A 21,496-nucleotide genomic window follows, 5' to 3' on the forward strand; every position below is an offset into this window, starting at 1 on the left:
AATTGATGGGGAATCCAGAAAAATCTGATGTGATTATCCTTTCATTAAAGACATTTTCTTGGTATATCAAGGTTATAAAGATACTTAGATAATACAGGGTAAAATCTATAAAAGAGAAGTTAGGCAATATAGTTTTTTTAAGCAAACTATTTTTTAAAGTTTATTTTGAAAGAGAGACACAAGGGGGGGGGGGCACAGAAAGAGAGAATTTCAAGCAGACTGTGCATTGTCAGCATAGAGCCGAATGTAGGGCTTGAACTCACGAACCGTGAGATCACGACCTGAGCTGAGACCAAGAGCTGGATGCTTAACCAACTGAGCCACCCAGGTGCCCCAAGGAATTTTTAGACAAAGTATTTTTGGAGCAATTTCCACAAATCTTTTCTAGTTCCTTTAGAATAACTTTTAAAAATATTACTAAGGGGCTCCTGGCTGGCTCAGTCAATAGAGCATGTGACCCTTGATCTCCAGGTCATGAGTTCAAGCTCCACGTTGGGTATAGAGATTACTTAAAAAAAAAAAAAAGAGAAAAGAAAAGAAAAACCCTACTAAAATTACTTTTGTAATGTGAATTTAAAGTATTTTGATATGCTAACTAGTTATCAACAAAAAAAATTTTTTTCTTGCCACCTTTCTTTTCTGCATATGGGTATTGTTATGACTTTTCTGGGTGGAAACTTCACGAGAGAGAGTATATATTTAGACAAAGGGCAAAAGTCTTTTTTAGCTCTTATGTTTAAAGATTTTATAGAGAAAGGCTCAAGCGTGTTGGTCATTTAAGAGGGGCTTTTACAGTGTTTTATATGAAACACTTTTATAGGACATTTTAGTTACAGAACATGGAAGTTTGTACTTTTTGACTAAAATGTGTTTAAAGAGTTTTACTGCCAAGCTAGCTATTAAACTGTCCTCAAAAATACTGGCACAATATTACAACGTGGTTTTAACTGCTGTAGTGAAAAATTAGGTACATGCAGATAAGTTTTTCTTTTTAAACATGCCAAATCTTATTCATTCCCTTCCTAATCTAATCGTGGCATTAGGTATAAAGTCTAGGATTTCATAATTGATACAAGGTCTTGATCTGGAGACTTAGGAACTGAAAACACAAGGTATCTGCTCCCCTCTCCCTTTTATCACACACCTAGATCTGGGATAGGGAACCATAATAAATAAATACTCCTGTTTGGAAAGGAGAAGATTAAGAGGCATAGAGTAGTCATTGTTCCCTAGGAAATCTAGAATTCTGGGAAAATAGTGTGAGATCTCCTCATTTTAGGTATAAGGAAGGTTCCCTTGATTAGGCCCCAGTTTTCCCTGAGAGTCTCTTGCCAGACCATATCTCTCCGTGGCTTTTAGCTAATCCTGTGACAGTTTACTTTTTCAGTATCGTCCTTAGATGTGTCTGAAAAGGTCATTGGAAAATATTACCTTCATCAGCTGGGTAGGATTCCATCTGCTTTCAGGCTGTAGGGAGTTGGGGGGACCCAAGGTTCCTTTTTAGATCTCCATTAATTTCTCTTGATGCAGGCTATATTACATTTGCTAATAATACTTTATTGTGAGTGTGTGTGTTTTATTTTAGCCAGCTTCATGCCTAGTGGTCTTTTATTTAAGTTTATTTATTTATTTTAGGGAGAGCGAAGGGGACAGAGGATCTGAGGTGGGCTCCTCTCTGATACCAGAGAGCCCAATGCAGGGCTTGAACTCACGAACTGTGAGATCATGACCTGAGCCAAAGTTGGCCACTTAATCAACTGAGCCATGCAGGTGCCCCGCCCAGTGATCTTTTTATAGGATTTTCTCAGGCTTGCTTAAAAAATTGTATTCCCACTGCCCCCCTGCCCCCACATGCTTATCTTATTATACTTAATTTACACTCACTTTGAGTTTACAGATTTTCCTGAGAACCCCTTGGTCTCTTTCCTAGAAACTATTTGTTCATCTGAAGGACCACGGTAGCCCAATTTGAATACTTTTTTTTTTTTTTTAATTTTTTTTTTTCAACGTTTTTTATTTATTTTTGGGACAGAGAGAGACAGAGCATGAACGGGGGAGGGGCAGAGAGAGAGGGAGACACAGAATCGGAAACAGGCTCCAGGCTCCGAGCCATCAGCCCAGAGCCTGACGCGGGGCTCGAACTCACGGACCGCGAGATCGTGACCTGGCTGAAGTCGGACGCTTAACCGACTGCTCCACCCAGGCGCCCCCCAATTTGAATACTTAAGGAGAGGCTGGCAGCTCATACCCTTGATTGGATCTTTGACCCTAGTCTTTCTGAATTTGAAATTTTTACAAGATGGAGGTGACTTTAAACACAGAAATCCGTGGAATTTTTAGGTTTTCCTTTTGTCATTTTGTTGCCTTTTTTAAACTCCTTTCTTGAAGTACCCTATCAAATCTATCCTGGTAACAACCAACTTAAGATGCTAGCATTCTGTCTTGAAAACTTGTCACTCAAAGCCACACATTCACTGAATTTTCTTTCACGTTATCACAAATGACAGTTTTACCTATTGTATAATAATATATTAGGATTTTCAATTTCTCAGCCCCAGAGTCAGTGTCACATTGTGTTACATAAATTTCTGTATCCATGAGCTTTTTGCAAAGGCAGTTTATGGACAGCCTCACATAGTGGTAACTTAATGACGCTTCACATTATATGTAGGCTGGGTATCCGTTATAGCTATTCTCAGCTGTGTATCTGAGCATAAACTCAGTGTGGAGTGCAGAGTTAACTATGTAAGCTTTTCTTATACTTTTGCTCTCCCATCGTGAGAACAGAATGTATGTGTTAGTGGTAGCTTTTTTGCCGTGAGTCCTGAAATGACAGTGGTATAGAACCCAGAAGAGCTGAAACCATCTTACAATTCTCACGTAAAGGAAGAAATATTTGTTATAAGCGACTGAGATAATTGGGGTTGTATTTGCAGTAGTTTTTGCTTACGTTAACATGTTTAACTATTTACAAATAGTTTCCTACTGTGCCTTGACCTAGTAAAAAGGGAAATTGTTACTGTGGAGAAGTGTTTTTCGTGAAAGGCGGTATGGAGGACCATTCGGAAAATACTTGCTTATAGCCAGCTCTGATGGTTAATTTTGTGGCAATCTGCTTTGATACTGTTCAAAAACCCTTAAAATAATAATCCCATCTCTTATGACCTTATTGTACACTTCTTAATCTGTTTAAAAAAAAAATGGTATTCCACTGTATGTATCACTCTTAAGATATAAAGTTTATATAAAACTTGAAATTTTTAAATGATTTTACTTGCATGCCTTTTCTTCCATCGGTGAGAAATTGATGAGGAAACCCATATGACATTTGAAAATAAGCATAGCCAATAATGGTTGTTAATAAGACAAATTTCTAAAGAGGTTAAAAAGTGCATTTTTTCTCTTCCAGTTTAATAATCTCCTAAGAGTTCAAGGAAGCAGTGTCTGATAGGTGGTCAGTGGATTTGGAACTGAGATATTGGACCAATTATATGATCTGAAGTCTCTTCCACCTCTCAGACCCATTGATATAATTGTGTAATTTTTGAAAATCTCACTGAAATTCCTAGAACAGTAAAAAAGATCAATCTTAATTTTATTATTTTTAAAAGTTTATTTTGAGAGCAAGAGAGCATGGGCAGGGAAAGGGCAGAGAGAAGGAGAGGGAGAGAATCTCTTGCAGGCTCTGTGCTGATAGCACAGAGTCCGACGTGGGGCTTGATCTCACAAACTGAGAGATCATGACCTGAGCCCAAATCAAGAGTCGGACACTGAATTGAGCCACCCAGGTGCCCCCCCAAAAAGATTTTTCAAACAGCTGTTGAAACTTCAAGTTGTAGTTTTTTATGGGGTTGCTTTCATTGAATGTATACACCATAGAAGTAATTATGTGGTTAGCACTGGCATCATTTTTTTTTTTTTTTTTTAATGTTATCTATTTTTGAGAAAAAGAGACCATGAACAGGGGAGGGGCAGAGAGAGAGAGGGAGACACACAACTCGAAGTGGGCTCCAGGCTCCGTGCTGTAAGTGCAGAGCCCAACACGGGGCTCAAACTCAAACCGGGAAATCATGACCTGAGCTGAAGTCAGATGCTCAACCAACTGAGCCACCCAAGGGCCCCTGCACTGGCATCCTTTGATTCTGCTAGAGCCTAACATCGTATCATAAATACTAAATACTCATATTTATTTCTGCTGTATTAATTAGCATAGATGTCATCCAGTGATAATGTTACGCTTACTGAACAGTTTTGGTAGTTTTGACTTAGTTTTCATGAGGTCTGTAAATCCACTGGTGATGGGAATGCTTATGCTAGTGAATTTAGCACCGTTAGACATTATGCTTAATGGCCATGTATTTTACCATTATGTGCGTAATTTGGGAGCCTTTTACCTTGCAGAGTACTTCTTTGAATTCTAAAATGGCCATATTTGATCATAACCAGTTCACTTCTACAATTGTATTTTTCCCAGTCTACTCTTTTTAAAATCTGTTATTCTTATAATGATGTAGAATAGAAGATCTGGCTCTTTCACCCATCTAATATACTGCTGTGGCCCCACAGTGAAGAATAGTATCTTGGCACAGAAGGTCATACTCCGTATTCTTTTTTTCAGTGAATGAGTAACATGACAAAAAACTGGGAAAACAAAGGGAAAATCACTTTATTACCTTAATGCTACTATGATTTTTGTGTCTTCTAATTTATATGAAAAGGATGTTCTTTTCTTTCTATTACTGGATGGTAAAGATACTTGTATTTTACTGGAAGATATGTTAAATTTGTCTAAGTAAATTATTGCTCATTTTTAGCCAAAATACTTCTTTGATTGGGAGAGTATGGCTAAAAGACAATGAATAATGATACCTAAAAATTCATTTTCCATTGCTGTATTTTCAAAAATAGGGTAATTGAAGAAGACAAAAGTAAGAAAAAGGGGCAAGAAGAAAAACAACCTAAAAAGCAGCTTAAAAAGGATGAAGAGGGCCAGAAAGAAGAAGATAAGCCAAGAAAAGAGCCAGACAAAAAAGAGGGGAAGAAAGAAGTTGAATCCAAAAGAAAAAATTCAGCTAAAACAGGGGTTACATCAACCTCTGATTCTGAAGAGGAAGGGGATGATCAAGAAAGTGAAAAGGTACTATCAAGTAAAATACTTAATTCTATTTTTGGTTTCCTGTGTAGTTCTTTTTCTCTCGTAAGCTTTCAGTATCTGTGAAAGTATGAATGTGATTAAAAGTAAAACTGAATTTCTCTGCCTTTCTGAGTAAACTTGAATTAGCTGTGTTAAAAACCATACTTGAAACTTTATTATAATTCTAAGTTTATCTCACCTTTCACAATTATGATATGGAAATCAAATGTTTACTCCAGTAACCCACCTATCTAGAAAAGGTAGAAAAGTAGAAATTAACCAGATGGGCTGTGACGAGAGAAGACCTAAAAGAGATGCATTTATACGTAGATTTTTATTATTTCCTACAGTGAAATTCTTAACTACTCTTCAGGCCTATTTAGTGTACGTTTTATCAGTGGTATTTGAATGCCACAGTTGTTTAGGAATAAGTACTGTATGTAGCCTTGGAGATCTACAGACCTGGTTTGTGTGAATCTTTTTTTTCTTTTTCTTTTTCTTTTTTTTTCCTGATTTCCAAGTACTTGAGAAGCCAAGCAAGCAATGTACCTGTCAGTAAACAGTACTGAAATCAGAACCACAGTGTGGAGGCCAACAGCCTGACATACTTTGAGCCAAAGGCCATCGCTTAGTATATTACAGCAGTGCAGGAAATAGATTTTAATTCCCCGAATCAGCAAGGGAAAGTTCAGTTTAGACAGCAACATGTATAATTCTGAGATTTTAAAAAATCAGTCATGTAAGTATTTGTCCCTTAAGAAAACCAGTTGCTTTTTTTCCTCCCAAGATTGTAATCATAGTCACTGACTTGGTAGTTAACTAAATTCATCCTAATCCTCAAAACAGAAGAGAAAAGGTGGAAGAAACTTTCAGACTGCTCATAGAAGGAATATGTTGAAAGGCCAACATGAGAAAGAAGCAGCAGATAGAAAACGCAAGCAAGAGGAACAGATGGAAACGGAGCAGTAAGTATTTTTTTATTCTAAATTTTGATTTTTTAAATTAGCATGAAATTTTTAAACGATAGAATCTCATTTTTCAGACCTTGATGAAGCCTTTAAGAGAAGTGACTTCTCCCCTGTGTTAGAAAACAGTCTTCAATATATGATGATAATCATGTTTCAGGCTTCATTCTTTGCTGAGTAAGAGGAGGAAATTCAGAGGTAATCACTTGTGAATATTTTTAATTTAAACTGAAAGTGCAGATAGGATTTAACTATTAGTGGCTTTGCTGAAAATGTCCTCATCCTCTACTGTTTACTTGTTTAGTATTAAATACAGAAAGTGGTGATAATATGTTGGTGGAGGAAGAAGGAAACATCCTTGTTATGCCACCAGCAGACCTCTTCCCAAAAGAACCGCAACAATAAGAGGAGCACAGTTGGAAACCCGAGAAGCCAGTAAAAGTAAATCTAGAGGCTGACAGGGTTTGAGTTGGATGTGTGCGATACAAAAGCTCCAAGCTGACTTAAGTTTTGATACTTGGAGACAATACGCACTTACCGTGGGGAATTTCTTTCCCCTTTAATTTTATTCTATAACATAATTTTATTAGGAGGAAAATAGCACTGGTGATGATTACACTCCATGTGCTTATTACATTTGTTTTCCTAGTTATCTTTAGACTGTCACTTCTGAGTTTTCTTTGAAAAGCATTTTGTTACGAAGCATCTTGCATTATTCAGACTAAACTTGGTTTCTTGTTAATGGAAGTGATTTTAAAAACATGCTGTAGGTCACTAAGACACATTTAACGATAAGTAATGAATTCTTTAATTAATTTGTACTTTCTCTTTATAAGATAGAGTTGTGAGCCAAAGTCTCTTCACAAGTATAGCGTTTGACTATCTGCTTTCTTAGTTGTTTGGAGGATAATACATAAGCAGTTTCAGCTGCTTGAGTGGAGTGACATCAAAGATCTAAAGCTCAGAAATGTTACTCCCTCTAGTCTGTTAGACTTGACCGTTTCTGTAAATATGTTAAAGTTACTTTTTATTGCCTATCCTTTTCTATCCTTTCACTGAAGAGTTGTTGGACTGTTTGTTACTTTTGACTTTATTGTGCTCCCCAAACTAAGATAGAAAATTAGTTGTTGCTTAGTAAATCTAGCCCGGCCCTTCTTCAGTATCTCAAAGTTATCTTTATGTGTTTCAGTTTCTTTTTGAATGTCCTCCGAATGTAACTTTCTCAAATTCTAATATTTGTGTTTTCTTTCCTTCTCCTGTTATTACAAAACTTTGTACTTGGACAGTTTTGCTCTGTAAAGCATTTCAGATGCAGCTTGTGTGAAATGCATTATGCAAAATAAAGTTTATTGTATTGTATTCCCAGCCAAACAACATGTAATCTACAGTAATAAAAAATATATCTCATTTTGGGCTCAAAGCATTAATCCAGTTACTGAAAAGAGAATACAAGTGGAGCAAACAAGAGATGAAGATCTCGAGACAGACTCATTGGACTGAATTCCCCCCTCCCCCCCCTTGATGGAAGAATGTTGCAGATTCTAAATTGAGGACTTCATTAATGGCATTAATGTGTTATGATTGTTAAAAAAAAAAAAAAAAAAATCCTGTAAGGTACACACTACATACTAAGGTCGGCCATCATTCCTGTTAAGTTTTTTTTTGTTTGTTTTGTTTTGTTTTTTTTTTTTCCAAGCTTAAGGTGAAGCTTTGTGTTTGAAAGTTAGAAGATGGTGGTTGTACATTATTTCACTTAGAAAATATAAAAATTCATTTTGTTTTGAAGCTAGGTGTTAAACTGGAATAGCTCTTATACCCCAGAGAATGGGGGCAGTTGTGCCCTTCCCTTGACATTCCTTTGTTGTTTAATTCTTTAGAATCTTAATTGTTTTTTTAATCCTGAGAGATTAAACAGTAGACTTGTTAAGAAAACAAAAATGAAACTGTAACCAAAATTTTAAAATAAAGTCTTTTTTTAAAAAACCTGATTTTTAGATATTGTTTTGTTCTTGTCTATTTCAATTGGTTTACAATAGGGCCCGAACTCAAAGCCAAGACACTAGAAATTAGGAATTGTTTTAAAGGGTTATTTACAGTAAAATGGTACTTTTTCTTTTGTATAATGGTATGTAAATGTCAGTGAATGTCATTTAAGTTTGATGTATTGGCCAAACCCCCGTTTTAATACTATTGTCTTTGAACAGTCTGTTAACAACTCCTTCAACTGTCTGCCCTCTTGGAGATGTGGGAAAAGTTAGTCTGTTTTGACATACTACTTTTAAAAATAATTATGTAGAATTCATGAAATGTTTATAAGCATTCTTTTCCCACTATGGTATGTTTGTCCACTGACCCTGAAATTGGGTCTTTAAGCAACACACTATTTACTATTGGAAAAAAGTTTCACCATGACTAGCATTAAAATTATTTGTGATGCCACTGAAACACTAGATTTTAGCATGTTCATTTTTACATGTGTTTTTTGTTTATAGTTAATGCTGTGGCATTCTCAAGTTGTATGCATTACAAGTCAATTCCTTGTGATCTAGGCTATTTTCTAGCTTAAAAATTTTTTAGCTTTTACATAAGGGATTGTGGGCATTTGGTAATCAGTCACAAAATTCCAACGTTTTGAAATATTTGTGTTAACATTTGATAGGCAGAATAAAGATGAAGGAAAGAAGCCAGAAGTTAAGAAAGTGGAGAAGAAGCGAGGTTAGTTATTTCCCTTCCTAAGATGTATAAAAATTATACATAGGAAGTTATATATTTAATTTTTCATGTGTAGGTTTTTAAATCATTTCGTAAGAGTTCTCAAATCCCCTATAATTGTGCTTTTTCAGATCCCTAACAGATTCTATAGTCCTTGTATATTTTAAGTATAATCAGGTGAACTTGCTAATAAGGAGTCATGCTTGCGGTTTTATTGCTCATTATTTGATGATCATGTTTTTGTAACATTGCCAAAAGTTAGATGTTTTCCCATTTTTGACAGATCTCATTGTTTCAGATAGTTTCTCTATTTGGTTAAATGTGTAAGGTGAAACAGCTGTCTAAGGATTGGCATAAAGGGGTTAATTACTGGATGCAGACAGCTTATTTTAGACACCTATGCAGCTAGAAGGTGATTTTTTCTTTAAACGATGAACGCTGCTTTCCTAAATACTAAAATGTGCCAAATAACTTCTTAGTGATCTGGGCAGATTACTAAGAACATTTTTAAACATTCACCAGGTCTTGTCACTGTGCTTTGCTTAGTAGATTTATACAGAAATACGGGTTTTGGAAAAACTATTCACTGTGTTTCACATTTCAATTTATAGAAACATCAATGGATTCTCGACTTCAGAGGATACATGCTGAAATTAAAAATTCACTCAAAATTGATAATCTTGTAAGTGTTTCATACCTCACTTAAAAATATAGTACTGCCTTTAGAGCTTCATGTTCTCTCATGATGTTCTAAGTATGGATAACTTAAGAAGTGGGACTGTTATGGTTATTTTGTATTGCCTTGTTTGAGATTTTTAAAGTAATCTTTAGGAATAGATTATCCAGGCTGTGGTAATTAACAGTTATGACGTTACTGTTTTGTCATGAAGGACGTGAACAGATGTATTGAGGCCTTGGATGAACTTGCGTCACTTCAGGTCACGATGCAACAAGCTCAGAAACACACAGAGATGATCACCACGCTGAAAAAAGTGAGTGATCGTGAATCGTGCAGATTTTAAAAATTTTCTCATTACCACTTGGTTAAGAAATAAGGTTTTAAAAATCAGTGAAGAAAACAATTGTGAGTGTACATTTTGTTTTCTCAGATACGGCGATTCAAAGTTAGTCAGATTATCATGGAAAAGTCCACAATGTTGTATAACAAGTTTAAGAATATGTTTTTGGTTGGTGAAGGAGATTCTGTGATCACACAAGTGCTGAATAAATCTCTTGCCGAACAAAGACAGCATGAGGAAGCAAATAAAACCAAAGATCAAGGGAAGAAAGGGCCAAACAAAAAGCTAGAAAAGGAACAAACAGGTATGTGATAATAAGTTGTTTGCTGCTGGGACTGCTTTTTAAAAATGGCTTTGATATGTAATTTCATTAATATCTTCTCTGCATTAAATGATGAAGAGGTCTCATAAAGCACTTAGAAAAAGAGAAGCTAAGGTTAAACACTTGGGTTTTTCTTTTTATTGTTTAAATCATTTTCATCAAGCTTAATGTAGTAGTAAATACTAGTGTTTAGTAATAATACTATGAGCAGTTACTATTCTCTTTTCACTTCAATTAGGAAAAATTTCTGATCCCACAGTAGACAAGAAAGGAAGTTCCAGGTCCCCATCACCTAGCTTCTGCGATTAATGCTGTTTTACTCTCATCAGGCTTCTCTGTGACCTCCCTGAAGATAATTTAGGAGCCAATTCCAGATATGCAATTTCCACCACAGATATTTTAGGGTACCTCTGTGACAGACTCCCTAGAACCACAGTATTACTATCATTTCCCCCAATTCCACGTTATTAAATGTCTTAGGAGCTGCTTAATGTAGAAAAAATATTCAAAGGGAGTTGGATTTTTTTTACTCATTTATTAGGGAATGATGATTCAGGTCTCCTTAGAGATTTGTTAGAAAGTGCCCTCATCATTTAATTAGTAATAGGACATAAAATCGTGTCCATTAGTAAATAGTACATTTGACACTTTTTGTTCTAAAATACCAATGAGAGGGGCGCCTGGTTGGCACAGTTGGTTGGGCGACGGACTTCCCTCAGGTCAGGATCTCACAGTTCGTGGGTTCGAGCCCCGCGTCGGGCTCTGTGCTGACAGCTCAGAGCCTGGTGCCTGTTTTGGATTCTGTGTCTCCCTCCCTCTCTGCCCCTCCCAGCCCACGTACTGTCTGTCTCCTTCAAAAATAAACACTAAAAAAAAAATTTTTAAATAAAATACCAATGAGAAATACAAAATTTTTACTGTGATTCACATCTTTATAAGAAATAGAATAGTCAGATGAAAAATGCTCTTTCTGGGGTGCTTGGGTGGCTCAGTCAGTTAAGCATCCGACTCTTGATTTTAGTTCAGGTCACGATCTCACCATTCCTGAGACTGAACCTCCTGTCAGGCTGTGTGCTGACGGTGCAGAGCCAGCTTGGGATTCTCTCTCTGCCCCTCTCCTGCTTGTGCTTTTGCTCTGGCTCTCTCTCAAAATAAAGAACTTTAAAAAAAAAAAAAAAAAAAAAATCCCCGTTCTTGTACGGATAGGTATATAGAGTAACCCTGCTTCTTACTGTGCCTCAGTTATACCCAAAAGATTACAGTGTAGTTTCAGATGAGGTACATTAAGTACTAGAGACCTCAGGGCCAGGTTTTATTTTTTATTTTGACTCTTTACAGGATATCTTAAAAGCATTAGAAGCTCTAACGGTTTTTCCTTTGGAATCCTTCTAAAGGTTCAAAGACTCTGAATGGAGGATCCGATGCTCCAGACAGTAACCAAGCACAGCACAATGGAGACAGCAGTGAAGAAAGCAAAGACAAGCATGAGGCCAGCAGTAAGAAAAAGTGAGGACAGGTTTTAATGGGTCATAATGTAGATTTTTAATTCTTAAGTCACATTGCTGTTCCAAGGTTATTTGTAGAAGAATTCTATTTTGATCACTCAGTTCCTGATTTCAGGAAGCAAGATGGAAATCAAAAAGGCAAAAACAAAAAAATAAATTTACAGTTAATTTGCCTGTATTCAAAGGATTAGAGCTAGATGGTAGGATTCCAGCTTAAATAACTATTCTTTGGATTGCTTTCACTGATGCAGCTCTAATAGTGACTTACATTTATACTTTCTTGAATTGTGACAGAATAATACAAAAATTAGACTAAAATCACAGGCTGTTCTCTGCTGCACCCACTCTAAATAACTAGTTAAACTGAACTGGGGTTCTCCAAGTCTTGGCTTTGTTCTGCTACACATTTGAAGGGCTTGGAATCAGGCATCCCTTCTAATTCTGAAAGTGAGGGAAATCTTGTCATCTGTGTCTGTCACCCCTTCTCTTTATTAAGGTTTATAATGTGTTGGTATCACAGATCTAACCTTTTCATGTTTTTCAAAGAGAATTCATTTTAAAGCTGGAAATGATGGAAAGGGCCTGGGCCATGATGCTTCCCTGAGTTATTTTGTGTTTGATCCCGGTATTACTTTAGGAAGAAGACACAACATGGTCAAATAAAATTTTGAACAAAAGGAAGTCAAGATTATTATTTCTTTAATCTTTTGGTGGCCTTAAAAACATAATGCACAGATTTAATGTGTTTTTCCCCCTCCCCCTGAAGGAAAAGAGCCCCTAATCCCAGTTGACACACCTTTCTTTCCTTTCTTTAGGCCATCCAATGAAGAGAGAGAGACTGAAATATCTCTGAAGGATTCTACACTAGATAATTAGGTTGACATACCTGGAATATAAAGAACATTTGAGAAGTTTGTAATGGTTTTCATTTGAAATATTTAGAATGCTGAAAATTTTAAATTTTTATAAGCATAGGTTTTGATGTTGAAAACTTGTTTGGAGGGAGAAAAATCCCTTTATATTTGTTTAAAAGTAATTAAACATTATTGCTAATTGTACTTGTGCAGTATTAACAGCTACATTATTCACTAAGTGTGAGGGAAAACTCATTTAGGAAATGTTAAACTGCTTTTCCAGACATTGGTTGTAGCATAATTTCAATTAGTGTGTGTATGTTAACGTGTAATTGATAGTAGAAAAAAGTTACATTTTTAAAACTGCTACTTGTATAAACCTTTCCTCTTTCCCAAATACTGTGGGTTTTGTGCATAGTTTTTACAAATACTGGATTTACCAGAGTTGTCTTTTCACTGTTTGTGGGTTTTGTAGAAGTTATGCATTTTTATGGTAGATAAAATGTTACTTCTATACAAGTACTCACTTCTTTTATCAAAAGTTAATTTTAATCTCACAGTCTACATTGTGCTACATTATTATCCTGCTGCTTTGTAACAATTTGTGGTCTGTATGCCTTTTTGTATGACAACTAGATACCCAACTGACGTTGAACTGACAATTCTACGAGGTACAAAACTCATGTTAACTTTCGAAGGTAATTTAGGTCTTATGGCTGGGAATTCAGTGAAGTCACATGACTTCCCTGCAGAAAGCAGAATAGGTCTATACAGGAATGAATCTGGCTTTAGGGTTCTACCATCTAAGATCCTTTACAGGCACTAGTAGCTGAAACTAAAAACTAAATGATAAAAGTTTATTTTTGAGAACTGTCTCAAGTTTCTGAATTTTTAAGAAGTCACACTCATTTAAGGAAGTCACTAAGTATTTTTTTAATTGGAAAAAAAATCCATGATTCTTACGCAGTAAATAGTAAATACTATATAAGAAAACTAACCTATTTGAAAACAAGGCTATATCAGAAGGGGATTATTATTTAGAGATCCTGCATGTGACAGAATTGTAAGGAGTTAGCAATACATGTTGCTCTGAGGCAGTAAGACAAAGTAAAGGAGTATTTCGATGGTCTGTATATTCATATATATGGACTTAAGTCAGGGTAAGCCAACGTTAACAAAACTTAAGGGTAATTTAGCAGATAGAATTTCTAAGATATTTTGAATATTAGGTCAGTTGGTGGTTTTCAGTAGCTAAGACACTTCTCATGTTTCAAAACTATGAATATGGGAAAAAGGCTTAATACTAATACCAGTGTTTGCATGTGACATGCATTGTATGTTTTTGACCTCTCAGGTAATTGCTTTCATCTATAGATGAAAAGTGTGAATTATTTCAACAATTGGAGTTTTGCTTTTTGAGAGGTCTTACAATGGAACCAGGACCCACTGTTTTGAGGGAACTATTGATATTACACTATATCTGGTCCTTAATACAACTTAAATTTGAACAGATTTATTCTAGTTAAGCCATAAGTGTCAACATTGTAAACTTGTTTTGATTAAAGGATTTTTCTATCAAACTCTACTAGTAAATTCTTTGCTACTTGAAAATGTTTTTGGAATTCTGGATTTGCTTCTAGCGGAGTTAATTTCTTAACTTGGTATATAGATTGTGTTGCCTGGGGAGACAGGGTAACAACTAAATCTACAGGAAGCTAAAAATGTTATTTTTTGTTCACCCTCCCCTTTTCTTCTGTGACCCAGCAGACTGATAACAGTTTTACTGAGAAACCACAGAATATTCAACTTCAGGAGATCTATATAATAGCTTTCTGATAACTTATGTCTGCGTGTTTGGGCTGGCCTTGCTCTAAACCATTGACTTACATAGTGTTAAACATAACTGGCCTTCTGTTTTCGGTTTGTCATAGGCTGATTCACAGGTAACTACCACTGTGAGAACTCCTAAAAAGTCATAAATACCAATAACTCTCAGGAGCATTTTCTCGATTTAAGTTGTGTATTTGGTCAAAACTCCAGTGCTGAACAAGTCAAGTCACCAAGATAATTTAAATGAGATAGCTAACAAAAGTGGGGAAAAAATTTTTCTTTTGCTAGGTATAAACCACCTACTTCATGTTTTTTCAACCACTGGATAACATTTAAAAGAGTGGGTGTCTGGGTGGCTCAGTCGGTTGGGCGTCTGACTTAAGCTCAGGTCATGATCTCACAGTTTGTGAGTTTGAGCTCCATGTGGGCTCTGTGCTGATAGCTTGGAGCCTGGAGCCTGCTTTGGATTATGTCTCCCTCTCTCTCAAAAATCAATGGTAAAGTTTTCTGGAAAAAGAGAGTAAGTTGTGGCCCAATAGAACGAATTGTCTAAAGTTTTCTTAGCTGCTTTGGAGAACTTTCACAGGTACCATCTGAATTGGAGAAACAATATATAAACAACTTGACGATCTTAAGCCTTCTGCTGTTTTATCCTGTAATTTCAAACAGTAGGAAGATATTTTACCCGCTTTTGGCTGATAACACTGATTATAGTGTACCCACACACACTTACCTGGTTGAAGAGGTCAGGTCAAGATGAGGTCTGCCAACTAATCCTACATAAGAGCAAAGGCTTTTACAAGGCTGTGAGGGCTTCACTAACACCTTATTTTGTCCCACTGGTCAGAGAAAGGATGATCTATTGGAAATAGCAAACCCATAATTACAAACCTTAAGAAATGAACTGCTACGTAGGTAGAAATGTTTTTATCTTTAATTTAGTTCTCTAACCTTAGAGATGACAAAGATATTGTGACTGGATTGGGAGAAGGTAAAATTATCCTTAGAAGATACCAGGGGTCGAAAGAAAGAAACCGATTTTGCTTTTCTAAATACTGATTTTTGCACACACTCATCTACTATTATATCAAAATCTTATTCTAACTACAGAGGATACTGATTAAAGTTCATTACAGTATTTTCATATTTGCTTTGCATCAGGTAAAATACGTAATTTAAGTCATGTTTAACACTGAATTTTACAGCTATAAAATCCCTCACTCAAGACCTCTTTTAGGACTATTTCAAAGTTGGAAGTTCTTTTGACTTGAATTTGGTGGGACACCTGTGTATCCAATAATACACTGGCAAATTCGGGGAGTAACAACGTTAGCCTTTCTTCCTCTAGATTTCACAAGGAAATGATAAAAAGATATCAGAGCCTTTGTAATTTTGATGGGAAAGTTTAACCTTAAGAGCCAGCAGGACAATATTAATGATAAAATAAGAATTTTACTAGCAGTAATATTTTAACTGACAGTCTTCTTCGTCCACTAAAATGAATTGATGGGCACCACATAAGGATTAATGCTTCCACTGGGACAATGCACTTTTTGGAATTTTCTATTTTGAGACTAGGAAAACAGACCCTTGCATACTAATGCAAGAACTATAAGGAATGCAGTTTAAAAATAAAGGACGCAGAAATTCATTTTTACCCATGGAACTTCTAGGAATTGGTTAAATCAATAGGTTTGTAGCAGAATTTTCAATCTGTTGAATTTATTAGCATCATTGGAAACATGAAAGTAAACATTTAGGCAGCAACTGAAGCCAGGCAAGGGAGGGAGGGATCTCTTAGTTCTTTATACTGATCCTCTGGTGGTGTATTCACTGAATGAGTGAAAGAGACGGTCACTACACATACCAGAAACAGGTGCGTGTCCTCTGTACAGCAATGGACTTAATTGGGTATGTGGTACTTAAGTCCACAAAACATTTCACTGCCAATCTTTTAAACATACAGGCTTAAAGGATTCATCAGTTTTGACTTGTATGGTAAATGTCTGCTCTTAACCATCCAGGGAATGTGGAATTCAATTGACTTTAAATGAATAACCTAGAAGAGAGAGAGCAGAATTTATGACACGTTTAAAAGGAACAATTTTACAGCATTCTTAGAAGTCTTAAATTTTCCACCAAAAGTTTCCAGAAAACATTTCAATATAGACAACTAGATAACTACAATTTTCTCTAATGATCTAGATCTTGGAATTCATCAAAGGTGTCCTCTGGACCAGAATGAAAGAGAATAAGTAGGATTATCCAAGTGAGGGGGCCAGAAAAATGAAAGAGCTGGACCAGAAAACCTCTGGTCCAACTGATTCTGATAGAATATTGGGTATTATTGCCCAAGAATGAGTGATCCTAGCAATCCACAGGATCTTGACTTCCCATATCCCACTCATGTCCCAGTGGTCATATTACATAAAATCCGCTATTCTTAAGATTTTAAAGTAACCTCTATACCCAACGTGGGGCTTGAACTTATAACCCGAGATCAGGAGTTGCACACTGTACCGGCTGAGCCAGGCAGATGCCTCAAAATCTGCTATTTTCTTAATAACATTAAGCTGAAAAAATTCTTGCCCAAGAAATCAATCTTCAATTTAAAGGTTACTTTTGTGAAGGTAGGAGTATATACTCAGGATCCTTTTACATTCATTATTCATGCACTGAGTCTCATTAAAATGTTTAGTGTGCCTACTAGTTTCTAACAAAACAAAACACTATAAACGAACCCACTGTGAGAACAGATTACACAATAGCTATTCTTAATGCTGTTGTTAAATCTACTTTTATTCTTGTTCCTCATTTTTATTACAGATAATTGAATGATGTTTACCTTGGAAGCCTCACGGTACAAGGTGTAGCTCTCGCACTCTTCAAAGAATTTTCAAAATACTCCCACCACTTGATGTATCATTAACTGAATTTTTCTAATTACAGATTAGCAAAAACCACTCTGGACACAGAATGAATAGACAAGCCACAGACTGGGCAAAAATCAGAACACTTGAATCTGACAAAGGATTTGTATTCAAAATATATAAAGTACTCCTACAACTTAGATAAACACACTTAATGGGCAGAGGCACTAAATAATAACCATATTTTGGAATAAATACTAAAATAATGTATTTCTAAACACAAGTTACTTTGTAAGAAAACCTGTGATCTGAACTTGTGCAGGGGGGTGGGTAACTGGCTGATTGTTTCGGGTGGATCCTGTTCCTCAGTGACATGTTTTGGAAATCATCCATCCACAGGGTAGTTACTTCACAAGGGTGTACTTTTGTTATTAATTAAAGGTTCCAGGATCAACATAAGGATAAGCAAGGAATTCTCCCAGTTTGTTGCCTTCTGAATCATAGTGGAGCATCCGAAAGCAAACATCACAAAAGAAACATGGGTCCTCTGGTGCAAAACTGTCATTGTTCGTCACCCATCTGTAATTAAAAAAAAAAAAAAGATGTACATCATTACAATGGACTTTCTTTAACATGCTGTAAGTTATAACTCGTGGTAATGTGTAAATATAACATTCCCACTATTGCCTTATCATTCTATCTTAACAATACTTTATAATCCTTTATATTATTTTGTGTATGTACGTACGTGTATATGTGTGTGTATATAGATAAATACAGATGTATATTATTACCAATACTCTGCAAGGCAGAAGGGCAACTTAACAGAAACCCTGTAGAATGCTGTTTCTCTGAAAAGACTTCTTAAAGGTAAGACTTCTTAAACGTATGTGAATGTGTCATACATTTTAGCCACGACTCACTTATCCTCCAAGTAACTGTTAAAATTTACACCATTTTGAAAAACCCACAATATATTAGATGCTACAGACCTGATAAACTTTTGTGTAAACCAGTAAATTAGTACTGGTTAATTTGCAAACTCCAGCTGTTTTACCTAGAATTCAGGTTAAAATGTTACAGTGTGTATACAAATGGGAATATGGGTAATATTCAACTGATACTTTGTTTTTTGGCCTCAAATGTTACTGGTCACAGTAAGATGAAAAGACATTTTCAGTCTATTTGAATTCTGCATCTCCTGGTATGTTTTTACATTCCCTGATTGCCAGTTTGGTAACTGATTTATCTCATGTTTTCTTATTGATCATTTAGAAAAGCGTATTTCGGTGGGGGCAGGGAGCCCAAAAGAAATCTACGATACGCAGTTACTCTCTTTTCTTCTGAATGCTTCTTTCCAACTATGATCCACAGTTAAAAAGCAAACTAAATGTGAAGTACCACAGAGTAAAAATTTTACGAAACCATATTTTAACCGCATTATACATGAGACGCTGTGTTATTTTTTCATGGAGGAGAAGCTGTGGATGAAGCTTCTTTTGTAAATTACAGACACAAGACACAGCGTGGCTCCCTGATGACACAGAATTGATTCATCCAAAGTCTGACCCACCCCTGGACTTTCATTATATATAATTTGTTTCCTTACTGTTTAAAAATGTTGTAACCTACTTTGCAGCACTTAACCTACCAGATAAAACCATTTCTATTTATACCTCCAAAGTAGAAGTCCCAAGATTCAAATTCAAAATAGGAAAAATTGAAATACTAGAAACGGAAAGTACTTGACTGCTGAAAACCAGGAATTCTCAAATAGTTATGAACTTACCTGGCTGTGTACATTTTACAAACAAAACATTTTCTGGTCCATAACCAATGCTTCTTGATAAGAAGGGGATAAAGGGTCCTATCCAAGCAGTCATCACGATGCACAAGCCTTATGTACATGAGAAGTAAATGAAGATATTAAAATGCAAATTGCTGTGATCTGTAAAGAATTAAATGTATCTGTACCTCAACATTAACACAGTGGGTATATTTTTCATTTTTTTTTTTCCTAAAAGATTTAGGTATAAACTCGTTTCACTAGGTCTGACCAAACTGTGTTCCACAAAAACATTCTCTGAAAGATCATTTTGGATTAAACAATGTTTTCTCTCCTGTGAAACTTCCCAAAGCTCTTTATGGGGATATGCTTGAACTAAGAGGGAGCATATCTTAAAGGTATTCCATCAGAGAGCCCCTGCTTTACTCAATACCTTTTTATGAAACATAGTTTGGGCACCTGTTTTACCCATTTGGTTCTGTGGTACATGGCTCTGTTTACTGTCCTCTTTATTAAAATCTAGATCTGACTCCTGGTATAATGTGAGCTGACAGGACTTCAGTTTTAGGTGTCAGAATTAAGTAAACTGAAAACTGAAGGCACTCTCAACTATGCCATTGATCGGATGACTGGGTTTGAATAAGTCCCTGAACCATGCTGGACCTCAGAGTCTCCACCCCAAAAATGAAGGGACTGCACAAGAGTATTCTGAATGTCCCTGACAACTCCAAAATGTAATGATTTTCTTTTAGTAAGAAAGGGTAGCAATATATCAACTTTACCATCAGGAAATGGTTAATACACTTGTAACCGTTTACCAAGTCTTAGACTTTAATCCACCTAGAAGGTAAAGATGATTTGTAGCCTAAAACTACACTTAGAAGTTCCTTAAAAGGGGCACCTGGCTGGCTCCGTCGGTAGAGCAAATGACTCTTGGCCTCGGGTGTGTGGGTTCAGGCCCCATGTTGGGTGTAGGGATTACTTAAAAATACAACCTTGGGGGACCTGGGGGACTTAGTCTGTCGCGCATCCAAATTTGGTTATCAGCTCAGTTCCTGATCTCGCAGTTACTGAGATGGAGCCCCGCATCGGGCTCCACGTTGGGCACGGAGCCTGCTTGAGATTCTCTCTCCCTCTGCTTCTATCCTTCTCCCCTGCTTGTGCTCACTCGCTCTCAAAATAAATTTAAAGAGAGAAAAGATTCTCCTCCTGCCCCTCTCACCTACTTGTGCACATGTTCTCTCTCTCTAAAATAAAAAATAAAATCTTTTAAAAGACAGTTGTTAAAAAACCTTAAATCTTAAAAGAATTTTTTTTTAACTCCTTAGAAAAGTCCCATGCTGTAAATGCTTAGTAAGCGTCAACTGTTTCCCCAAGTTGCCTCGAGTGTAAGGACTGATAACGCTGTACAGTAAGAAACGTAAAATGGGGGCCTGGGCGGCTCAGTCGGCTAAGCGTCTGATTCCCGATTTCGGCTCAAGTCGCGATCTTGCAGTCAGTGGGTTCGAGCCCCGCATCGGCTCTGCGCTGACAGTGTGGGGCCTGCTTGGAGTTCTCTCTCTCCCTCTCTGCCCTTCCCTGCTTGTGCTCTCTCTCAAAATAAATAAACTTAAAAACACCCATAAAACTAAAATCATAAAAAACTGGATTGTCTCCCATCTTATGCTAATTCTCGGGCACATTCCCCTTCATTTGAGTGACAGCTTCTGTAAAATTTAACACATTATCAAAGAAACGTACATAATTTCAAGGCCTATAAAGCTGAGGGTTATGAGCTCCCCTGGCTCTGGCTTCAGCAATTCTGTTTCCCTCAGGGCAACTGTTTTCGCATTCTTAACGGTTTCTTTTAAATTTAGGTCCTCGACATTCCTCTAAGGAACCAGACTAATTCTGGTAAAATACTGCATGTTCACATGCTGCCAAACTAATACACCTAAACCACACAACTGACCGCAGGCGCCTTTGATCGCGTAACACGTGGCTTTCTAGCTGCTAATTCCCTCGAGTTTGCGTTTGCTTAATGAGGTTTCGATGCACCTGTCGCTAATTCAGTTCTGTATTTCCTGACAGAAGGACAGACGTGCTCTCCACGTGTGCTGTGCGTCAGCGGGAGGTCTGGCACTTCTAGACGTCCTTCCCGAGCTCTCGGCCGCACCCCAGTCTTGGGACTAAGCTGCTCGCGAGCTCGGCTACGCGGCCGTCGTGCTGGGACGAGACCGGTCCCTAAGACCCAAGAGAAGTGGACACAGGGATTTGTCCGGGCATCGGTTCCTACCACTGGTATAATAAAAAGCACGGGTAGATCAGTGCTTCGCATAAAACATAAAAACAGTCCCTCGGAACCAAAGCAGGGAGAGAGCAGGGCTTATTCCTATATGTTGATCCTTCATACACCGAGATTCCGAAATAAGGAGATGAATAGCCTTATTCATGAGAGATGCCAGCTACACAGAAGTTAGCTCATTTTAAAATAAAAGGAATCTGATTTTAAGCCACTTT

The 21,496-nt window shown here is 36.7% G+C and overlaps 2 protein-coding genes across 9 annotated transcripts in view; one reads left to right on the top strand and one right to left on the bottom strand.

Annotated features, from left to right (window-relative positions):
* PSIP1 (PC4 and SRSF1 interacting protein 1) overlaps nt 1-14,091 on the top strand; it is a 40,702-nt gene extending 26,611 nt beyond the window's left edge. The window contains exons 9-16 of one of the 5 annotated variants that reach the window (XM_058695295.1): nt 4,909-5,137; nt 5,981-6,099; nt 8,759-8,814; nt 9,423-9,493; nt 9,702-9,803; nt 9,921-10,134; nt 11,547-11,658; nt 12,473-14,091. In XM_058695295.1, the coding sequence (XP_058551278.1) occupies nt 4,909-5,137; nt 5,981-6,099; nt 8,759-8,814; nt 9,423-9,493; nt 9,702-9,803; nt 9,921-10,134; nt 11,547-11,658; nt 12,473-12,533 (964 nt within the window). In that variant the 3' untranslated portion in view covers nt 12,534-14,091. The other 4 variants (XM_058695298.1, XM_058695297.1, XM_058695296.1 and 1 more) reach the window with 4 other exon arrangements.
* Nucleotides 14,092-16,043: 1,952 nt separating this feature from the next.
* SNAPC3 (small nuclear RNA activating complex polypeptide 3) overlaps nt 16,044-21,496 on the bottom strand; it is a 45,574-nt gene continuing 40,121 nt past the window's right edge. For 3 of the 4 annotated variants that reach the window (XM_058695302.1, XM_058695303.1, XM_058695301.1), the window contains 2 exons: nt 19,001-19,108; nt 16,044-17,790 (listed from right to left, as the gene is read on the bottom strand). In XM_058695302.1, the coding sequence (XP_058551285.1) occupies nt 17,643-17,790; nt 19,001-19,108 (256 nt within the window). In that variant the 3' untranslated portion in view covers nt 16,044-17,642. The remainder of the gene's footprint in view (nt 17,791-19,000; nt 19,109-21,496) is intronic. The other variant, XR_009251692.1, reaches the window with a different exon arrangement.

This window comes from Neofelis nebulosa, chromosome 12 (assembly GCF_028018385.1).
Source record: "Neofelis nebulosa isolate mNeoNeb1 chromosome 12, mNeoNeb1.pri, whole genome shotgun sequence".
In the NCBI taxonomy this organism is placed as follows: Eukaryota; Metazoa; Chordata; class Mammalia; order Carnivora; family Felidae; genus Neofelis; species Neofelis nebulosa.